This window comes from Danio rerio, chromosome 3, assembly GCF_052040795.2.
Source record: "Danio rerio strain M-AB ecotype USA chromosome 3, GRCz13ab, whole genome shotgun sequence".
In the NCBI taxonomy this organism is placed as follows: domain Eukaryota; kingdom Metazoa; phylum Chordata; class Actinopteri; order Cypriniformes; family Danionidae; genus Danio; species Danio rerio.
Genome location: NC_141023.1, coordinates 46,502,319 through 46,524,699, shown reverse-complemented (window position 1 = coordinate 46,524,699; position 22,381 = coordinate 46,502,319). Strand labels below are relative to the sequence as shown.

The 22,381-nt window shown below is 36.3% G+C and overlaps 2 protein-coding genes across 9 annotated transcripts in view; one reads left to right on the top strand and one right to left on the bottom strand.

The window, feature by feature from the left end:
• The window catches only part of LOC147846018 (uncharacterized), a 154,833-nt gene that overhangs the window by 18,727 nt on the left and 113,725 nt on the right, over nt 1-22,381 (top strand). For 2 of the 7 annotated variants that reach the window (XR_015481152.1, XR_015481149.1), the window contains one exon: nt 6,999-8,126. The exons of the other annotated variants lie outside the window; for them this stretch is intronic. The gene's annotated coding sequence lies outside the window, so the exon portion shown is untranslated. Of the gene's footprint in view, nt 1-6,998; nt 8,127-22,381 lie in introns of those variants that run through there. 7 annotated transcript variants of the gene reach the window in all.
• pde4a (phosphodiesterase 4A, cAMP-specific) overlaps nt 1-22,381 on the bottom strand; it is a 124,036-nt gene that overhangs the window by 8,512 nt on the left and 93,143 nt on the right. Inside the window, exons 6-11 of one of the 2 annotated variants that reach the window (XM_087245080.1) lie at nt 22,030-22,142; nt 6,364-6,457; nt 6,030-6,193; nt 3,312-3,410; nt 2,552-2,716; nt 2,374-2,473 (exon numbers count right to left, since the gene is read on the bottom strand). In XM_087245080.1, the coding sequence (XP_087101206.1) occupies nt 2,374-2,473; nt 2,552-2,716; nt 3,312-3,410; nt 6,030-6,193; nt 6,364-6,457; nt 22,030-22,142 (735 nt within the window). Of the gene's footprint in view, nt 1-2,373; nt 2,474-2,551; nt 2,717-3,311; nt 3,411-6,029; nt 6,194-6,363; nt 6,458-19,663; nt 20,884-22,029; nt 22,143-22,381 lie in introns of those variants that run through there. The other variant, XM_087245081.1, reaches the window with a different exon arrangement.

The window sequence follows — 22,381 nt, the reverse complement described above, 5'->3', positions numbered from 1 at the left end:
ACTTTGAATAGAATGTGAATTGGAGGTGCGCCTATCGTAGGTAGACTGGAGAAAAACTGTTATTTGCAAGTGTTCCTCCGGAATTAATAACAAAAGAAAAAAAAAAATAGAGTGGGAGAGCTGATGCTGGGAGTGGGGTCTCGATGGACACCTTGTTGGAATGAGGTAATTAAGTGAACTTAAAACGCATGGCAATATGTTTTGACACTATCATTCATGAACCGGGTTTGAATCCAGCGTCGGATTAACTTATTTTTCTTTTTTTCCCATTACATATCAGATTTTGCCTACTCTTCATCACGAGCAAGACAAGTAGGTATCATTAACAAGTGTGTGTATTACGTTAAGCGGATTTGAGCATCACACATTATTTGCACTTGTATTCAATGGATATGTTTCCGATTCTTGTGGCCTATGTAAATTCATCTTCTTATGGCGTCTTTATAGCAATGTGCGTGCAGTTATCGCTCCGATTAGATTGGGAAAACTGGCGATCACTGCAAGTTGCGCTTTAATGTTTGCCTGGTCAACTGTATGGTATGGAAACCTTGATGATCCCGTCTCATACAGCTGCCATTGCACGACTCAAAGATACTTTGTAGTGTGCAATTTAACATGATTGCCTCTAGGAGTCGCCAATGAAATTAAAACAGACACACACAAAAAATGCACATACGCCAGCAGTAAATCCAAACTTGAGCGTGAAATCTGGCATACACAAAGTGTTTGAGATTGATATTTTGAGTCACAGTTCTAGCATTCAATTTTAAACTATATACATATTTTAAACTATGGCATGTTAGGACATGCTGTAAGCTCCAAAGTTAGACATTTTTGCTCACGTTGGTGTCGTCAATCAATAGAGTCATCGGATGAGGCACCGGGTAAAAAAGTGTTTTGAATTTGGGCTGCAATACCTAGTTCAACCAGTGAGGGTAAATCTTACATATTGCTCCTTTAATTTCAAATCATAACATAACATGATGCTGGTCTCCCTTAGTTAATACCAACAAATCAGAGAGTAAACATAGCTAAACAAACTGAAAAAGAGCCTATACACTCACAGGTGACTTATCCAGCAGGTTCAAAAGAACCAAGACTGGTGAAGGCTAATGTAATACATCATCTTCACTTATCTTAGATGTTATTATAGGATGACGGTATCTAAAAATGTGCTGCAGATTGCTAGCAAAATCAACATTAAGACATTTAAATGTTGAGGAGCAAACTCATTGGGCGCAAGAGCAACAAATCGCCTGCACCATGAGTTGATGATGTGGTTAGAATAGCATTAGATTGGAATAAGAAATTGATTATAAAATCAGATGGATAAACAGAGAAGTCATTAATATAATTCAAGATTTTTTTAACTAATTATTTGGATCCATTTTTAGCCATTATTTTAATGATTATAAAGATTTATAACCATTCAAGGTTTTTTTTTAATCAACTTTGATGCATCACTTGCTTTTGTTTATATCTTGGCTACTTATACCTATTAAAGTTTGTTAAAACATTAATGCATTAATGACAACAGAACATGGGTTGCTTTACAAATATATATATATATATATATATATATATATATATATATATATATATATATATATATATATATATATACATATATATATATATTTTATTTTTTTATGGTAAGAATAAGAGAAAAAAAAAAGCACACTTACAAAAAAAACTGACTTTTTTATATTTAGCCCACTCCACAATTTACAATAATGGTCCAACATTCCTGACCATTATCACCAATAAAGCCTAGAAAAACCAGGCATCAGTATTTGTAAACCGATAGGTTCAAATATTCTTTTCCAGATTTCAAAGAAATAATTTGTTAATTCATTTAAGTTTTGTAACTATTAAATTGTTTTAAATTCCTAATTGTAATACATCAGTGTAAAACCTATGAATGGTAAAAAAAACATATTTTGTGATTGTGTATTAAAACTGGGGAGGGTCTTCACTTTTGCCATGGCCTCTCTTTTTGGCTTATCCCTCTTTTTTTTACAAAAACTTGCAATTTCTAGGCAAGAGTTAATGGCCATCTGGTTATCCCTATGATCACGAATGAATGGATCATAATGATGTCTATACAGGTGTACCAAAATCTCCTTAAAGGGATTCATATTCCACTCAAATGAAACGCAGTGCCATGCAAACTCGAGTCTAAAAAAAAATTGTGCACTCCAACAGTAAAAAGCATGTCACAAGCACCCAAAGCAAACCACCGCGATGACGTCACTTTTGGCGCACACACTCAAGTGAACTAGTTGACATTATTATCATGTTTTAACATAACATTTATATATTTGTCAAATGGTTAGATTCACCATCACTATTATTTTTGCAATGTAGACTTACTGGTGTTGATTAGGAACTGGTTGGAAACTCCAGGGTGGTCTACATCATGAATGGCAGCAGCGAACAATGCAGCCAGGATTTCAAGATCGCTAAAAACAGCCTGGTGGGAAGATGCAGCAGTCTTTAGTGCTCTGAAATATGATTTACTTTAAGGGCTACATTTTAACATTATACTTACGTCCAGTGCTGGCGTGGAAAGCAGCACATGTGTTGACTGTGTGACATCAGCGGCATGTAGGCTGTTGTGATAGGCCACATTGGCATGGTAGTGGTCTTCCAGTGTCATCACATAGGTGATAAACGTGTCCACTGGGATCCGAAATGTCTTCAGTAGGTCCCTTTCCTTTAATGTGTTACAGAGTGTAAACAGGGCATAGAGAATGGAAATTAAACAAAATTACTCGAGTCTATAAATGAGGAAGTCTCCTATTACCTCTAGCGTACCCTAAAGCTTAATGCGTTCAGAATACTAGCCGGAACTTGAACCAGCAACCTTCTTGCTGTGAGGCCACAATGCTAACCACTCAGCCACTGGGCTGCTTTTAAAGAAATCTGCTTGCTAATGCCTTAAAAGCTCAGTTTAGGTTTTTATCCACAATGTGTGTTTTTTCATTGCATCACATTGTAAACAGTCTGCAGACTCACATTCAGAATACAGCAGGAATTCTACTGATTAACTATCGGTAATCAGTCAGCCAAATGCAGTGGCATGTGCAGGATGAGACTCGCAAACATCCACTGAAATAGGCATGGTAAAGACCGTGATTTGGGGACTTTAGAAATCTACACTGGGATCGTTGTGAATGGAGATAACTGGAGATTGTTTTACCCAAAAAGTAGCAAGCATACAAACAAAGAAACAAACAATATCTTTGCATCTAATACCAAATACACAGCACAACACATAACATGTAGAGCAAAAACCAGAGACTACACACCTGGAAGATAGCAAACATGATGCAACTTAGAGGTCTGTTATTGGAGAACTCAGCCACATGGAAGATATTAAGGCCCCACTTGTTCAAGTCATTTAGCTCCTGTTAAAAGCAAATTCAAACATCTCAAATCCATTTGATAAACTGACTTTTTAAGGGTTCATGAGCTGCACCTTTTAATTTGAATTTTCTTAGAGCCACTTATATTATTCACAACATCCTTACAGTAACATAGTTATATGTTAGAAGTATTGGCATTTTTCTTTTAAGACTCTCTGATTTGGTAACATTTTTGCATATTAAAATTATTCTATACGGAATGTTAGGGTTGCACGATATTGGGAAAATCTAACATTGCAATATTTTTTTTTTATTTTGCGATTATATATTGCAATATTAATACAATTTCACCAGATGACTTAATATCTCTATTTGGAAGGAATGTATAATGTTAGATCAATTGGGATGATTCTGCAGTTGGAGTGCATCTCCATAAAATCTAATAAACAGTATATACAAATTTTGGAGTACCCCAACACATTTTTGTTTTTTTCAGTGCTTCTTGCAGTGCATATCTGTATTTGCATGTGTTGTTAGTATTTTCATGCACTTGTTTAGTCAGAGATTGATGAATTAATGTTTACTATTTGCATCTCCATAAATCTAATAAACAATCTATAAACTTTTTGGGGTCCCCTGACACATTTTCACTGTGGTGTGTGCTATTTGCTGTGCATTTCAGTATTTGCATGTGTTGTGAGTATTTCCATGCATAACAACCTTTAAATACAATCAAGAAAAAGATACAATTGAAATAAAGTATTTTATCATGTCCCGAGTCTAACAGTATTCAAGTACAGCAACTGAATGATATAAATAAAATTAACTCAATAAAATTAACCATAGTTTGGGTCACAAATGGTACAATTTCTTATACCTGAATGATTTTAAAATCATTATACGATCACAGGCATCAAAGACACATGCAAATGATAAATGATAATACAAACTCCAAATGATCACATTGTAATAACGATGCTGAAACGATATATTGTGCAGCCCTACTGCATGTCGACACAGCAAATTCCATCTTTCTCATGTCTACTCATACTGTATTTGCAATACAGTGGGCATCGCTAAATTGGCTGTGATTTGAAAGCAGGAATTAATATTCAGCAGAGGCAAGATTTCACTGCATGACAAATTCTGAAATGAGGCATTTTGCAACTTTGTTTTCACTAAAGGCTGTTTTTAGATAAAAAAAAAAAGCTTTTGGTAGGGCTGGCCGATTAATTGAAAAGTAATTGAAATCGGCATTCAGAACACATAATTGATCAAAATTTTCCAGGTCGATTTTGGTAGAACTGGGCGATTAATCGAAAAGTAATTGCAATCGACATTCAGAACCTAAAATCAATCAATTTTTTCCTGGTCAATTTAGGTAGAAGTGGGTGATTTAATCAAAAAATAATCAAAATAGGCATTCAGAACCTATAATCGATGACATTTTTCCACGTAAATTTTTGTAAAACTGGTCGATTAATAGAAAAGTAATTGGAATTAACATTCAGAACCAATAATCAATCTTATCTTTACAGGTGAATTTTGGTAGAACTGGTCGATTAATAGAAAAGTAATTGGAATTAACATTCAGAACCAATAATCAATCTTATCTTTCCAGGTGAATTTTGGTAGAACTGGTCGATTAATCAAAAAGTAATCAAAATCAACATTCAGAACCTATAATGATTGTAGATCATGTGATCATATTTTTCCATTTTTTATTCCATGCGCACCTAGTTGAAACGTTTAAAATGCCACACTACGAATCACGTACACAAGAACTAAGCGATCAGCTTCTTACTTTATATAGAATATACACATTTCGGTAGACTAATTAGCTCAAATGAACAAAGAACATTCGAACACCCAGTGCTTTTTAATTTTCTCCATAAATAAAACTTGAATCAGAACTGCAGCAACGTTTTGTTACTTTGCCAACAGTTCATGGGCGTCGAGCAACGGCAAGCACAAATCGATTTAAAAGTTGAAGGATGCAATGCACCTCGTGCTTTCCACATGCTTTTAAATGTGTTATGTGACTGACAGGTCTTACAAATTACCTGATTTAGCAATACAACAGACTTCCTCTATCCAAAGTAATCAAACATCATTGATGTTTACTTTTTTGGGAACCAAATCCTCCTGTGCTGAACTCATCTTCCCTGTTTATGCAGGCTATTTGTCATGAGCTCAGTCTCCAGCTCTCCTCTCTGTTTAGGCATGCTGCATTTTGATTGGTTCAAATAGCATATCATGGTAAAATCGTGCTGTAAGGCGATTTATAAATCACGCATGTTCAAATCATGATTTTGATAAAACGTCAATTAATCGCACAGCCCTAATTTACAGTATAAGACTTGTCAGTGAACTATGAGAGCTAAAAATTAAATAAACAAATAAAATAATCATTCATTATTCATAATCGAGTCAAAATGTTTAATTAATCAAGATTTTGATTTTAGGCCAAATCGCCCAGCCCTTGTTTTTGGTTTTGGAACTTACTAGATATAAATAATACAGTGGCTTTTAGTCAAAATAAAAAGGTAAATAGAAATTGATCTTCTCATTTCATGACCCCTTTAAAACAACAATAGTAACAGTGAAGAATTGTGTGTTGGGAATGTTTGTAGTTGATGTGTGAATGCATTGGGCTTGTACCCTGGCCAGTGCGTCCTCCTGTTCAGTTTTGACCCCAAAACGGGGCAGAGCTGCACTAGTGAGACTGGAACTGTGCGTAAGCTTCTTGACACCACTGATGTGAGACATTGGCTTCTCTCGTTCCCGGAGTGTAGGAGAGGGAATTTCCACCTCATTCTGCTTGTCTGTGACACAAACAATAGCATTTACTTATAATTGCGAGGCTAATTTCACATCAAGTGTTTCACAGCAGTAAATGTACTCCATTATATCCACCTGCAATGAGACTAATGTGCTTTTGCAAATAAAAGCCAGATTGAGATGTACAGAGCAGAGTGTGTGCAGACTCACTCACCTAGGAAGGTAGTGGAGATGTATTCAGACACCTGGTTCCCCGAGCGGCTCATCTCAGACAGATGAGACAGTTCCCTGTTTAACATCCTCTTGAACTATAGATCAGAAAAAGGAAAGACAGAGAGAGATGGAAAGGGAGAGAGTGATTAGTAAACATCAGATTGATTTAATGCAGAAAAGGAAACATTTCAGTCTGTCTTTTGACATATCGTCACCTTAGAATTATAGGTACTATCTGACATTTTTGTCAAAATTGAGTTATTGTCATATTCTTATTAAATGACAACTTATTTACATTATAGGATGTTTTTTTCAAAAAGTTGTTTACATTTTCATTTCATTTCATTTTCTTGTCAGCTTAGTCCCTTTATTAATCCAGGGTCGCCACAGCGGAACAAACCGCCAACTTATCCAGCAAGTTTTTTTTACGCAGCGGATGCCCTTCCAGCCACAACCCATCTCTGGGAAACATCCACACACTACGAACAATTTTTTTTAGCTTACCCAATTCACCTGGGAAAACCGGAGCACCCGGAGGAAACCCACGCGAAGGCAGGAAAAACATGCAAACTCTACACAGAAACACCAACTGAGCTGAGGTTCGAACCAGCGACCCAGCGACCTTCTTGCTGTGAGGCAACAGCACTACCTACTGCGCCACTGCCTCGCCCTTGTTTACACACATACTGTTTGCCATGAAATGCAAAAACTTTGAAGCTCAATATCTCAAAATCATTCTGAATGCAGATATATCTTTACAATTCCAAGGTGACGATATATAATCAAATAAATCGTTGTAAAAGGACAGTTTACACACTTCATCAAGATCTTTGCGTTGCAAACAACACTGAACCCCACAGATTTGAATCGCATAGACAAAAATGCTACACAGATGGAAATGTGTCCTATTCCTTAAAAAAAATGTTATATTATTATTGCGATACTCAAGCAGATAGACATAATACACTTTGAAATTGTTAATTATGTTTCAGAAAATGCCACTGAATGTGATACTTCAAGATTATATAGTAGATATAGATTCTCATTTACACTCATACTTATTTTCGTATGCAGATATTTACATGCAATTAAATTTAACACAATTGTTGTAGCTGTGACATTGGAGTCATGAAATCGTTTTAAATCGACTCTCTAAATCAGCAATACAACATGTCATACCTCTAAAAGGTCAATGGAACAATTTTGATTCAATTGAGTGATATATCCAACATGAACTCACAGCAATTCATAACTTAATGATTTAGTGGCTAATTCATATAAATTCATACGATCTCATTTGTACAATTTAGAACAATTTGCTTATCCCCCTGTGATGGTTAGATTTAGGGATGGGGCTGGGTGCCACAGCTCCTTTTTGAAATTTTACATTTTCTTACAATTGAACTCAAATTCATACGAATTAACAACTAAACTGACAAAAAATCTTTTATTAATTTATTTTTTTTTTCCAGCAGCTGGGGTGCCGAAAAAAAGTTAAATAATGACCATCAAATTACTGACATTTACCGTAACAAAACAGATGGTAAAATACAGAAATTTACTAGAAATTATAATTAAGGAAATTTCTGTAATTTAACGTCCATTATTTTACAGTAAATATCTGTAATTTAACGGACATTTTTTACGGTAAATGTTTGTAATTTAATGGCCGTTTTTTACAGTAAATATCTGTAATTATATGGTCATTATTTTTTTGGTAAATATCTGTAATTTAACGGCCGTTATTTTACGTTTTTCTGACAGAAAAAAAAAAGAATAATGGAATTTTTTACAGTGTAGTTATGTTTCCTCATAATATCTGGCTATATATATCAATGAATAAATTGATATATATTGATATATAAAGAAAGAATATATAATGAACTGTTTTCTTTTCAGGTCACACTAATTTCCCTTTAGCAAAGTTTTCTAAATAGCACACGTGCAGATGTTGACAGTACAGAATGTAGACTCTTTTAAATATGTGGAGATTGAAAATAAAGGTTCCTCTTAAAGATAGTTGTGTCGTTATCAAAATTTTAGGCGTCGCAAAAGCACATATCGTTAGTAATTTGCAGAAGAACAATAAATCAACTTATTTGTTTGCCAATTGAGTCTCTTTATTAATTTATGTAAATGTCTCAATTTATATTTATTTAGTTTTTATATTAATTTCAGTCATATTCTTGTATAAAATGCAAATATTTATTTGATTTATTTACAGTGCAGTTTGTAAAGTAATATTTTCTTAATACGTCTTTTAGTAGATATATTATATATTTACTTACTGTTTTCCAGACAAGTGTATCTAATTGGATATGCATTGTAAACTTTTAAACAAAAGTTTAAAAGTTATTATTTTTATTTCATGTTTATTACTATACTCTCATCATTACGCATAAATACAAACATTTTGAGAAGAAATAACAAAAAATATACAGATTCTGTCTGGTCCTGGTCATTTGATCAATGCATCTGTTCATCTCAATTTATCTATTTATTTATCTATCTTTACATCTCTACTGCCTAATTAAAAGATACAATTTGGGATGAGCATTGTCATTGGTTTAACAACAAGAAAGAGAAAGGTTTGTAACAAAATATATGCTTTGGACTATCATTATTTTGTCATTGACAATAATTTGTCATAAAAAGGATTTATAAATGCTATTTATAAAAGATAACTGCAAAGCTTCAGACTGAGTAAATGGTTGCATTTTGTGACCTTTTTTTCTTGCATGCGCTGCTAAATTTTATTATAAGTTGCACTGGTGCCACTAAAAATTTGTCCAATTGAATAGCAAAGGTATTCAGTTGCATATGATAATCATCACCAAATACACCTAAAGCAAAACAAAACAGCACTTCTAGTTTGAACAGCAAGCCACACTGACCTTTTATCAGTTCAGTTCAAAGGAAAAGACAGTGCTCAGAGAGCTAAAGCAAATGTGAACCAATGAAAATACTGTATTATAAAGGCAAATGAAACAGTGCTGTTATTCTCCACAACATCAATGTGGAAAACAGCAGAAATATCATGCAACAACTATTACCTCAGAATAATTTTAAGGGCTTTTACACTAATTATCAGCTATTACCATGGTTTTACCATTGCAATACTAACAGGAAGCATTGGAATAAATGTGGCAAATTCATCTAGAATAATGTTAATTATGAATTAAATCAATTTTTTATTGTAAAATAATTACTTTTTTTATTACTAATGCCTAGTTCACACTTCAAGATTTTAAGCCCCATTTTGCTGATGGATCAGACTGTGATTGGGGGAAATCTGGGGACGCTCAGTGATCTTTATGTGTGAATTACTGAACAACACATCGAGGCTCGATGACTCTTCGCTAACACCTCGCAGACGAAAACCCAACATCTAGCATGCTAAATATTTAGACCAGTTAGCCGACTTGAACCCACGTAAAGTGATGAGCCAATAAGAGAGCACATCATGAGCTAAATGGCCATTGTGTTTAGGAGCTCATCAGAAATGTCTGTGATTGGCAAGAATGGCCTGCGTTTACATGGACACAAGAGCATCTATCTGCTGAATCATGCAGATATACGAGCGATCTCCTCTGACACATCAGCTGATTGACGATGCTTTCAAATGCTCAATGTTTTCTGAGAGATTTTAAACGCTGTGTGTTAGTAGCTATGTTTCCATCCAACTATTTTTATGCACATTTTGGATCTGCACATAAAAAATTGGTTGATAGAAACGCCAAGATGTGCATAAGTTTTGAAAATGTGCATAAAAAATGTAAGCGCATAAATTAGTAGGATAAACTTTTTATTTGATAAGAAAAAATGCGCATAAACTATGATAGAAACACTTTTATCAAACAGTATGTGCATAAAAAAAGATCATGTGATTTTGTTATAAGAGATCATGTGATAATAAAAATATGTGTGAATGGACAAATCAACAGGCTGAGCACATTGTAAAACATCTGAAATGCTATTTTGGTCATTCTAAAATGCCTTAACCGTTTCAGTATTAGTGTTATTGTATTATTAATTATACATCCAGAACTGTCAAAAGCATCTGTGCTCCGAGTCTCGAGTGCATTGCATGTCAGCATTGTCTTCTGAGGTGCAAGCCATTTATTAAATAAAAAAAGACGCAGCTTTTCCTACCACAGCAAATTCCATCTTTACTGTTGATATTTGGCTCCAGTTAATCAGGAAGTTTTGTTCTCTTTGACTCATTGTATGGAAACAGTGCTTTATTGGCATGTCTTTTATGTGATAATCCAGTTGTGCGCTTATATTTAATTCGCATCTTTGGATGGAAACATAGCTACTGATGTCATTATTACACATGCAGCCAATAGTGTTGTGCTCTTTCTGATGGGTCCACCCTCAGCAATTCATTGACTGTGGTTTGGGGACTTGACAGAGCTGTCGGGTGAAAGAGTTTTCAGATCATGTATTGGCATATGCTGGTTTAAGATTATGATGGTATGATAAAAATGGTTAAAAATGGTTCACAGTACCACAGTATTGTGATTACTGCGCTAAAATATGTTCCTTTCCCTCACAACAACTATTATTTATATTTTTTACAAATATATTTTATTAAAAAAAAAACTTTTATAATATTTTGGAACAGTAAACATCAGGCTAAACAGTTCAAATCAGTCATTGACTTCTGCTATCTTTGTTAGTTTCTCAAAAAGGCATCTTTCGATATCTTTCTTTTCGTTGAATATAAAGTTAAGCCACTGCACTGTTCAGGTCTACAGCAAGCTTGGATGTGGGTGTATGAGCGGTTAGTTTTTCAAATGTTTCAAATGTTTCCAGAATTTCTGCTGGAGTGCTGTTAAAAACAAACAATTTTACATAGGCTTAAAAAAAGTGTGTTTTAGTGTGAACACAATAGCGATTTTAAGACACAAAATCAATTCATGTAGTCTGAACGGCACATCGACCTGCTGATGTTTAAAGTTATGGAGTGAAAACTAGGCTTAAGTCATTTTAAGTGAAGTTGTGCATTTGTATTAAGTGTCTTTGTATTTCATACTCTGACAATATAAATCATAAAGTTAGTGAACCATTAAAACATTGAAAAGTTAAGTTGATTTTAAAATTTATGGAGTGCCAAATGTTTTTAGCATGGCTGTAGCCTCTAGAGGACCAAGTTGAAAGCAGATCATGTGGAAAGAAAATCAGACCAAACGAATACAAACATGAATTACGACCCTGCAGTCATAGATTGTCAACATGACATCATATTGGCATTGTACCCCAACGTTGTGAGGATGTTGGTTTTTATTTGGAAATGAAAATCATGTTGACATAAGAACCCAATGTCAGGCCGACACCAATGTCAAATGTCCAACCTAAAATCACCCTAAATGTCAAGCAAATATTAACATCTAATTATGTTACACCTTGACGTTGTGTGGACATTACCACTATGACATCTATCAGATGTTGGATTTTGGTCACTTTCTAACACAAAATATCAACGTAATTTGACGTCATTATTGGACGGGCTGCTCAATATTGAAAAACTCAGACATTTATGATATAAAACATGTGTTAGGTGAACTGGGTAAGCTAAATTGTCCATAGTGTATGTATGTGAATGAGTGTGTATGGATGTTTCCAAGTGATAGGTTGCAGCTGGAAAGGAATCCGCTGCGTAAAACATATGCTGGAAAAGTTAGCAGTTCATTCTGCTGTGGTGACACTAGATTAAAAATGAAAATGAATGAATGCATGAATGAATGAATGAATAAGGTCATACAGAATATGTGCTTTAAGTACTAAATAAGCAGCCAATATCTCAGTAACATGCATGCTAATAAGCAACTAGTTAATAGTGAGAATTGGTCCTTAACGTGTTACTAAATGTATTAATTTTGATTGATTGGGATGATTCTGTAGGAGAGGGACTAATGCATAAAAATAAACAAACTACATCTGGGCTCGAAATGAATGTTTTTACTTTGTAGCACCGGTGCTCCCAACTTCAAATATTCAGGAGCACCAGAAAAAAATTTTGGAGCACCCACTAAAAATAAATGAGCACCATTGCAAATTGTATTTTAAAGAATTTATTGTATTTTAAAACAGCATCAATTAGGACTAACAAAAAACAGAAACAACTAACTAACTAATGCTGAGATGACATTGATATTTGTGTGCAGTAATTCCAAAATGTCTAATAATTATAGAATATTAATGATGATGAAAATGACAATAATACTAACAATGAATTACATTTCTCATCATCATGCTGCCTTAAATGTGCTTGAATGTAAGTTATCTGCTGTAAAAGTCTGTTACTTTATGAAAATAAATTTATGGTTTGCATCAAACAAAAATGAAGCATTGTAGTAAGAAATATTTATTTTTGTACTGTTGTTTTTGTATGCATGTCAATTTAATAAATAATATTTCTGCTACAAAACAAATGAAAGATTATAATAAGTCATAAAACAGTCATCAGTAAATAAATAGCAAAATAATATACATCTCAAGAAAGAATGGACGAAGAAAAAAAGGTCTCACTTCTATCACTCTTTAAAAGTTTTGGTTTCAGATTGTGTCATCTTAAATGCTCAGTGTCGTTATGAGCTGATCTTCATTTTTCTGTGTTTGTGGAAAAGTTATATGAGCAAGCAGAGCAGGATTCTCACGATGACTACCAGCGCATTACCGCTCTTTGTTATAAGCCGCAGTTTCAGTGTAAACTTAGTAAGGGCGAGCTTCTTTGGCGATGATATGTACAGTATTAGATTTTACATTTAGCGGGTACTTGCGCTGTACAATTTAGAACAATTTGCTTATCCCCCTGTGATGGTTAGATTTAGGGATGGGGCATCGAGATTGGGGCACCTTCTCCGAAAACATTCAATTGATCTCGGCTGGCGGATCAACATTTACCACATGTCATGATCGCTCTCATCTGCGCCTCAACTTTAGGTGCACTGTAAAAAAAAAAAAAAACTAATTTTACAGAAAATATCCCTAAATTTTTTGTCATTTAAATTTATATGTAGAACTTAGTAAAATGACAAACAATCTCTCTAAATTCACAGTTTGACTTTCATTTTAGGTACTTTATCATTAAAGATAAATTACTGACATTTTTGTTTTTTTTTACAAGGAAATTGCAGTATTATTTATACAGTATTTTTTCTGTTATTTTAAACTATATTCAAAAATCCGTAAAAATTACAAACACTATCTGTAAATTAACAGCTTGACCTTTATTTTATGTACTATTTAAGTAATGACAAATTACAGCAATTTGTCTGTTTTATACAATAAAATTGCTGTATTATTTACACAGTGTATTTTCCTTTTTTTTTTTTTAAGTTACTTGCTCTGTAAAAAAAAATAAAAAATCGTAAAAAAAAAAGGTCAAATGACTGGCAGCTACGGCTGCCAAACAAAAACCATAAAATTATGGTAAAATTTCTTTGTTGAAATGAAGTGCAAAAAATAATAAATCTACAGATATGTTCATTCAAATGTTTGCAGAAAAACACTGTTATTTTACAGACTTTTCCTAGATTATTACGATCAAATCCGTTCAATAAAGTTACACATAAAGGGCTCTATTTTGACGGTCCATGCGCAGAGCGCAAAACGCAGGGCGCAAATGCTTTCAGGGTGTGTCAGAACACGTTTTTGCTAATTTAAGGATGGGAAAACCTGTTTTGCGCCATGGCGCATGGTCTAAAAGGGTTGAGTTTATTTTCTTAATGAGTAATAGGTGTGTTTTGAGAATAAACCAATTAGAGTCTCATCTCACATTCCCTTTAAGAGCCAGCTGCGTCGCGCCAAGAGCGCATTCGCTATTTACAGTATGCAAAGTAAGACTAAGTGAAAAAAATGAGCATTTCACAAGCAAACAGTTAACAGTTTTTTAACAGAAAACTGTTAAACAGAGCATGTACTGCGTGAGAATGAGAGATAGTGGAACTACTTTCACTTTCGCTCTTGGATAGGGAAACCTTTACTCACAGACATCAATTAGTCTATAAATAATTAATTGCATTTGTTAAGCGCAAAGATTTGTTTCAAAACTATTTCTAAATTCAGTTCTAATTTCTAGCAAACGAATAAATGAACAATATTAATGAAGTGTGTTCAAAATACTGAGTTATTTCCAAATACACCTGCCATGCCCCATATGGTCTAAAACCCGACAGGTGAGCAAATCTAAGCTTGTTTTTAATAAAACAAATATAAATATGGATATAATAAATAATACTGCTAATAATAATAACATTATTCAAAAGCAAATTGTTATGAATGAACTGAAAAAGCCTCCCGAGATGAAGAAGACATAAAAGCAGTGATTTTTCATATTTATGTAGGCTAGAAAATAATATGTTTTGTAATTTTTTAATCCTTTATATTTATATCATATGTCTATTCCTATTATATCCTATATATATCCTTAATATTTACATTTTTTCATATGTTAAGATATTTGCCTATTGCTCTCTTGTGCATATTAAGTAGTCCGTAAGCAAGGCGCAACTCTGTGCCGAAGTTTAGACCGGGTTAGTTTTGGTCTAATGAAAAATCTATAATAGTTTCTCAAAATAGCAACGCGCCAGCGGTCCGCCTCAGAACGCCTTCCTTTTTAGACCAGAACGCCTATGGGCGCACTAATGAGCGCTAATGCATTTGCTATTTAAACAGCGTAGCGCAACGCCTTAAAACAACTCTTGCACCAAGCTGAAACTACCAAAAGTCTATTGCGCTGCATCTTGCGCCACACTGCGCCGAGTGTATGATAGGGCCCTTAGTGTGTAACTTTATTGAACGGATTTGATCATAATAATCTAGGAAAAGTCTGTAAAATAACAGTGTTTTTTTGTAAACATTTGAATGAAAATATCTGTAGATTTATTATTTTTTGCACTTTATTTCAACAAAGAAATTTTACCGTAATTTTATGGTTTTTGTTTGGCAGCCGTAGCTGCCAGTCATTTGACCTTTTTTAATGATTTTTTTTTACAGTGCAGGGACGAGGGATTCAGCACGTTTTAAAAAAAAACCAAAACAGGTTGCACTACACCCATTATATGCAGTCGCACAAATGCTCCCAAATATATTATATGGTTGCACAGATTAATTTTCGGGCGCATATGCGACCATTCATCGGTGTATATATAGATAATCATGAGATATCATTTTGTATTTGGAAAATTTACACTGCAAATTCAACTCAACATTGTATATCTATGTGATGTGACTATTGCTAATGGACACATTGCGATATCCATGCTGAAACGATATATTGTGCTAGGGCTGGCCAATTGATCGAAAAGTAATCAAAATTGTCATTCAGAAGCTATAATCGATCAAATTTTTGCAGGACGTTTTTTTAATTGCTTTCCCTACGTGACACATGACTCCACTAAGTTAAATGCTTGGCTGATTTCTACTTTTGCAGTCACATCTGATCTCTAGTCAAGTAGGACAATGGACTCATTCTTAAGCCTTACTTTGCACTACACTGACAATGATTGGAAGATGCATCAGCTGAGATGCCTTGAGATGGCAAATAAACTTGTTAGTGAACCATGAGGGCAAAAAAATTAAATAAAAAATAAGTACAATAATTGTTCAATAATTGTAATTGAGTTAAAATGTTCAATTAATCGAGATTTTAATTTAAGGCCAAATCGCCCAGCACTATATTGTGCAGCCTTAATCTGGAACCAAACTCATGCTCCACCTCCTATTAACTCAAGCCACTCTCAAATGTGCATAACTACGATAAAAAATGTTTACTATTGTCGACTATTTTTGCTTTATAAATTCCTAACAAATGACATTTAAAGGCTCAGTTTCAAATGAACAATACATCTTCGCAATCGTTTTTAAATAGTCAAATTACTGTAAAGTTTAACCATTGCTGAATAACAAGAGTGTCAAAAAATAACATCAAATTTGATAAAACAACATCAATATAATAATTTAACAATATAAGGTAACACTTTATTTTGATGGTCTATTTGATTATTAGTAGACTGCTTTATATCTGTTGATACAGACATTCAACAGACATTTAACTGACTATAAGAAACGTTGCAGGTACATGTCAACTTACATTAACCCCAGCCTAACAGTCTACTTATAATCTAAGGAGAATTAGTAGGCATGTAGATGCAATGTAGAAAAATGAACCATCAAATAAAGTGTGACCCAATATAATATGACACAGCATTTCAATGTTATTTAGCGATGTTTAAACTGCACAGTCATTTTATTTGAGTTAAGAATGCAAAGGTTGATTTTTTTTTTTCCATTTAATTGCAGCTGTAATCATTCATTCATTCATTCATTTTCTTTTCGGCTTAATCCCTTTATTAATCCGGGGTCGCCACACGGGAACGCACCGCCAACTTATCCAGCATTTGTTTTACGCAGCGGATGCCCTTCCAGCTGTAACCCATAACTGGGAAAACCCATACACTCTCACTTACACACATACACTACGGACAGTTTTAGCTTACCCAATTCACCTGAACCACATGTCTTTGGACTTGTGGGGGAAACTGGAGCACCCAGTGGAAACCTACGCGAACGATGTTAGAACAAACTACACACAGAAACGCCAACTGACCCAACTGAGGCTCGAACCAGAGACCTTCTTGCTGTGAGGTGACAGCACTAACTAACAAACCTGTGAACATAGTACTTATGCATTGATAATTTCTTATGTAAGCACATAGTTGTTCAAGACACCAAAAATAACCCGTGACAGTCTTTTAAAAGAACCAAGCATGTGCCTCAAGTGACTAAAATCATGCAACTTCAGCAGATAACACAACTACACAGTTGCACAGCACAAAACCGATAAGACCCCTGGTCTGTCCCACTGACTGGTCCTTCACACATTACAATCTCCATGGAAACCAGCCGGTTTCCTTAGCAACTGCCTCCTCACAGTCCCTCCTGCAGCATGATGGGAGCGAGGCGATGGGTTGGGTGACAATCTGAGAGAGTAGGCAGGTGTCTGTCTCTGACCTCCTCCAAGGTCAACACTCTCTGTATCACTCTCCATCGCTCCTCTATTCTGTCTTTATCTTGCTCTAAGCCCTCCTTTTAGTTTTTTGTCTCCCTCCATGTCTGTCCTTTGCATTCTCTTCATTTTTATAATGACATACAATATCCTTCTGCAGTCATATTGTAGCATTGATTGTGTCTCTGTTCAGTGGTTTGCGTGTATTTATCCTGTATTACATGGATTTGTGTGTTAGAAATGCACAATCATATGCTTTGTTTTTGTTGTCAAGTCATTACAGCTAGCAACATTCATTCAGTCATTTTCTTTTAGCGTAGTCCCTATATTAATCAGGGGTCACCACAGCAGAATGAATCGACAATTTATCCAGCATACGTTTTACGCAGCGGATGCCTTTCCAGAAGCAACCCATCTCTGAAAAACATCCATACACACTCATTAACACACATACACTACGGCCAATTTAGCTCATTCAGTTCACCTATGCTCCATGTATCTGGACTGTGGGGGAAACTAGAGCACCCGGAGGAAACACACTTGAACACGGGGAGAACATGCAAACTCCACACAGAAATGCCAAATGACCAGCAACACAATAGGAAAAAACAATCAATGCCTAGTGTGATTTTCAAGTGAATTCAAGTTAATTTCCTGTCAGGGCCATCAACTCACTCACTGTAAACCCAAATCTTCCTGAATTATCCCTCAGGGATCAATGTACAGTGTTTATCTAGCTCACAGAACCAAGCTCTGCGTTCATATTAAGCTGCATTTACAAAATGATCTTTCCTGTGCAGCAAGTGCATATTACATACTGTACCGAGGCTCTGTTTGTACTGTGCTGAGTCATTATTAAAACATTCACGGAGTGCCAACTGTTTTTAGCATGCATGTATCCTCTAGAGGACCAAGTTGAGACCAGATCATGTGGAAAGGATATCTGACCAAATGAATACAAATATGTATTACTAGGGAAGTCTGATACTATCTGTTTGCTTTATTAGTCAGGACAGAGCTTGATGATTAAGTTTGATCAAACGAAGGCAGGAAAAATGACAGCAACAAATTTGTTTTTAATAAATAATCTATTTCCATATATAACACATTCAATGCATTATTAATAAATGCATCATTGCTGTTTGGTAGGTCTCAGATTATGCTAATCTTAAAAGCAGTGCATTTGCAGTTCAACCCTTTAAGGTGCACTGCTTGAAAATAATTTTTTGGCCCACATTTTGCATTGAATACTGACACAATTCCGATAAATAGTAATAAGCAATTAAAAAAATAATGATAACCTATGGATTAAAGGTCAAATAGGTGGTTATGATGCCTGTTAAAGGGTAATTATGGTAATGTCTAAAGCTTCATTAAGCTACACACATATAATATATTTGTCATACAACAATTAAGGTTAAAGAAATAATACAAAACATAATGGAGAGAATCCTAATTCATGATGCTGAAATAATAATAATAATAATAATAATACATTTTATTTAAAGGCGCCATTTGCAATTCATAGACACCGTACAATAAAAGAGAAATCATATAAAAGTATACACAGCAAAAGTTCAGATACATTTAAGTATCAAAATATGGCATATTTACTGTCCGTCCCAATGTTTTTATTTCATTCTGGGTACAGTTCTTAGGTTTAGCCCATGATAAAGGTAAATATCCTTGGCCAATATAATTAAAAACAATAAGCCTGTCACATTTGAACATAAATAATATATACATGTCAGATATGGTCTGATGAAGGAACTATCCAGAAAACTATACTATAAAATATTGGTCAAATAAAGCCTATTTCTAGTCCAGCCTGAAAGCAAATGATAAAGCTGGAGAAAAGGGCAACTGTGAAGCTGAGATGTCCTGAGACACAAGCCCAACATTCAGGTCCTCTAGACAGTGAAACAACATAAGCCAAGTGCTACGGAGGCAGCCATTTTCTCCCTGCATCTCAAAGTGACATCGTATAAGTACCTAACTTTAGTGTTCAGGTTTAAACTCTCACTGGAGATCATACAAAATTGGATATACAGTACCCAGCATGCATCAAACATCTGTCTTGTGTAGTCTGTTCCTGAAAAATTACAGCTTAGTCAGTACAACAACTTTCCTCTTAGTTGTCCTAGTTACATCTTAGGATTTCTGTTTATAATCGTCATCATCATCATCATCATTATCATCCTCCTGCTGAACAATCAACCCTTGTCCTTTTTAGGACCTGAAATGTTGACCAAAAGATTTTTAGTAACTTTTTTTAGTTTGACCCTACCTGATCCCACCAGCCAATCAGCCAGGGTTTGGAGCAGGTCTCACAGAACAAATCCATAAACGCGGTCCTACGCTCGGTGGCCTGACTCCCCCCATCCAGCACCCCATCCGCAGCTGCCCCAAGTTCCAGCTCTGACCCTCTTCTCCCCTGCAGGGGGCTGTAGCTGGAGGAGTGGGCCAGCCGGTAGCCTCCAGGCACAGGGGAGGGTGGCGGATCAATGGCCTCCACTACACCCATGCTAAGGGTGACTGATGGCATGGACCGTTGGCAGAGGCAGGAGGTGCGGAAATGCACAGGGGCCGAAGCACGGCGGGTGCCCCAGCGACATGTGGGTGTAGTCAGGGTGTGGGCAGAGAGGCCACAGCCTAGCAGGCCGGGGTGCTCCAGAGTGACGGCTGCCCCCAAGAGGCGGGGAGCAAGTAGGGTAAAAGTCCAGCGGCAAGCGCTTGCAAAGGCTGCCTTTCTACATGCAGCAAGCTGTTCAAGAACAAGGCCCTCCTAAAAACCACTGAGCGGGCTCCACGGCGATCTGCAGGTGAATGTCCCCTGTGAACGGCCCGCCAGGAGCCGCCCAAATCCACAGGCCAAATGGACTACATCTCATCCCATCAGCGGAGCTGAACTGACCCTGATCCAGCAGGAGAGAGGAAAGGGACTAGGGGTGGAACAAAAAAAGATTCTGTGCCAAAGAGACGGGACCGTCTGAAGGACACCAAAAGGATGTGATGGGAAGAAGAGCAGAGTAGTCGCAAGAGATAAGGAGAAGCAAGCAGATGAGCAAATAGCTAGCAGACACAGGGATGACAGGATGGATAAGTAAAACAACAACACACAGGTAACAGCAGGAGGAAACAATCAATGTAGACAGAGGACGACAGGAAGAACGAGACACCTAAACACAGATGAGATGGGGCTTTTAGTCAGAAGTCAAACTACAATAGAGCGGAGGTCTGGAAAAACATCTTTTCTCTCTGTCCCTGCGTCGACGCCCCTCCCCCACTGCACAGCTCCAGGACCCGGGCCCAGCGTTCCCAGCGAGTTGTGTTCAGAGCAGACAGTCCAAGAAGCGCAATACCAGTCCTGTCAGCACAACACAGCTCTCATCAGCAGCCCCACTGTTTAATCCACACACAGCGTCAGAATCGGCGATGCAGCTCAGCCGATGCTCTGCCTCTCGCTCTGTTTCCCTGGATGCTGTAGACAGATCTCGCAAGCTAATCAGCCGCTGTGGCAGCAGGCGCGTGCTTGGGTGTGTGTGCTAGTGCTGTGTGTGTATGTGTGTGTGTGTGTGTGCGTGCACACACACCCTGAAAGCGCATGTGCAGCAGACAGCATGTAAGAGTGTGGAAAATGGAGAAACATTTGTATGTGTATATTCATATACAGCATTTAACTAAGGGAATCAAGGCTTTAGTATTTGTATCAATGATTTGGTTAATGATTTGATAATGAAGCATGAATGATTTAGCTTGTATGCATAAGCAGTGGTAATGTGTGTGTCTAAGTGTCCCATCTTCAGCTTTCAAGTAAGCTTTGCCTCTATCATCCACAGTCTTCAATTCAACCAAAGATTATTACAAATATAAAAACACTGCTTATTTCCCATGCTCACATCTTATTAGCTATACAGTAAAACACAAGGAACACCAGCAATATGGTGCAAGGAAAAGCTGCATATTTAAAGTCTTCATGGCACTGTCTCTTTAAACCAGCAAGCAGAGGAAGAGAGAAACCGATTTTTCATTGGCCAGCATCTTAATCACATGCCTCATGGCCACAGTGTAGAGCCAATGGTTAAACTGGCAGGGTAGACCTTGCTGCAGCTCGATAGCAACGAAGGTTACAGCAGAAACAATGGCATCAGGACCAAACTGCAGCCCCCTCCTCCCTTCCTGTTCTCCCCATACACAAACCCAACCATTTTCTCTCTCTCCATCCCTCTCTCTCTATATATCCATCTCTCCTACACTTTCAAACCAGAGCAATGTGTGTATGACAAGGTTGGCAGAATCGCATACAAAAGCTATTTGTATCCCTGTCTACGGATGATCATTTTAAAATTAGAATGGACTTCACACAGATCTGACCGCACACATAAAATCCTTCATGAGTGATAACCTACAGAATGGCAGATGTTGTTCTAATTTGTCATGTTACATGAATTGTAAAATACATCGCAAGAGAAACAGAAACCATATATGGTGAATTAGAATGAACAAAACAAATTCCAAATGTGTGGTCAGGTCACAACCTTATGGTAGACTGTGTGGACAAAAGTTGTCTTTGAGAAAGTGGGACAGAGAAAATAAAGCATTCCTCCGGGAAGCAAACTAGGCTTTACAGATGTAACAGTAGTGAAGAAACACCTTATTGGAGGCCATCTCGCTAACAGAGCGGTGGGTCTGAATGGTCTCCAGCTGGTCCAAACACCAGTCCAGTTCTTCCAGTGTCTCCCGGGCCAGCTGCTGGTATGTCTCATCTGTATAGGACACAAGACACAGCTATAAGCACCACGCAAACAGCATTGTCACATGCTTTTTACACTCACAGGGGGGGGGCACAGTGAGATCTTCATTTGTGAACAGTGGGGATGTTGTTTCCTGACAGGAGGACATAAAGCATTGTCAGAGTGATGGCTTTATAGAAAAACTGCCAAGCATGAATATTTTAAGAACGTCATATGAAGAGATCAAATGCCTCATAAATAATGAATCTTTT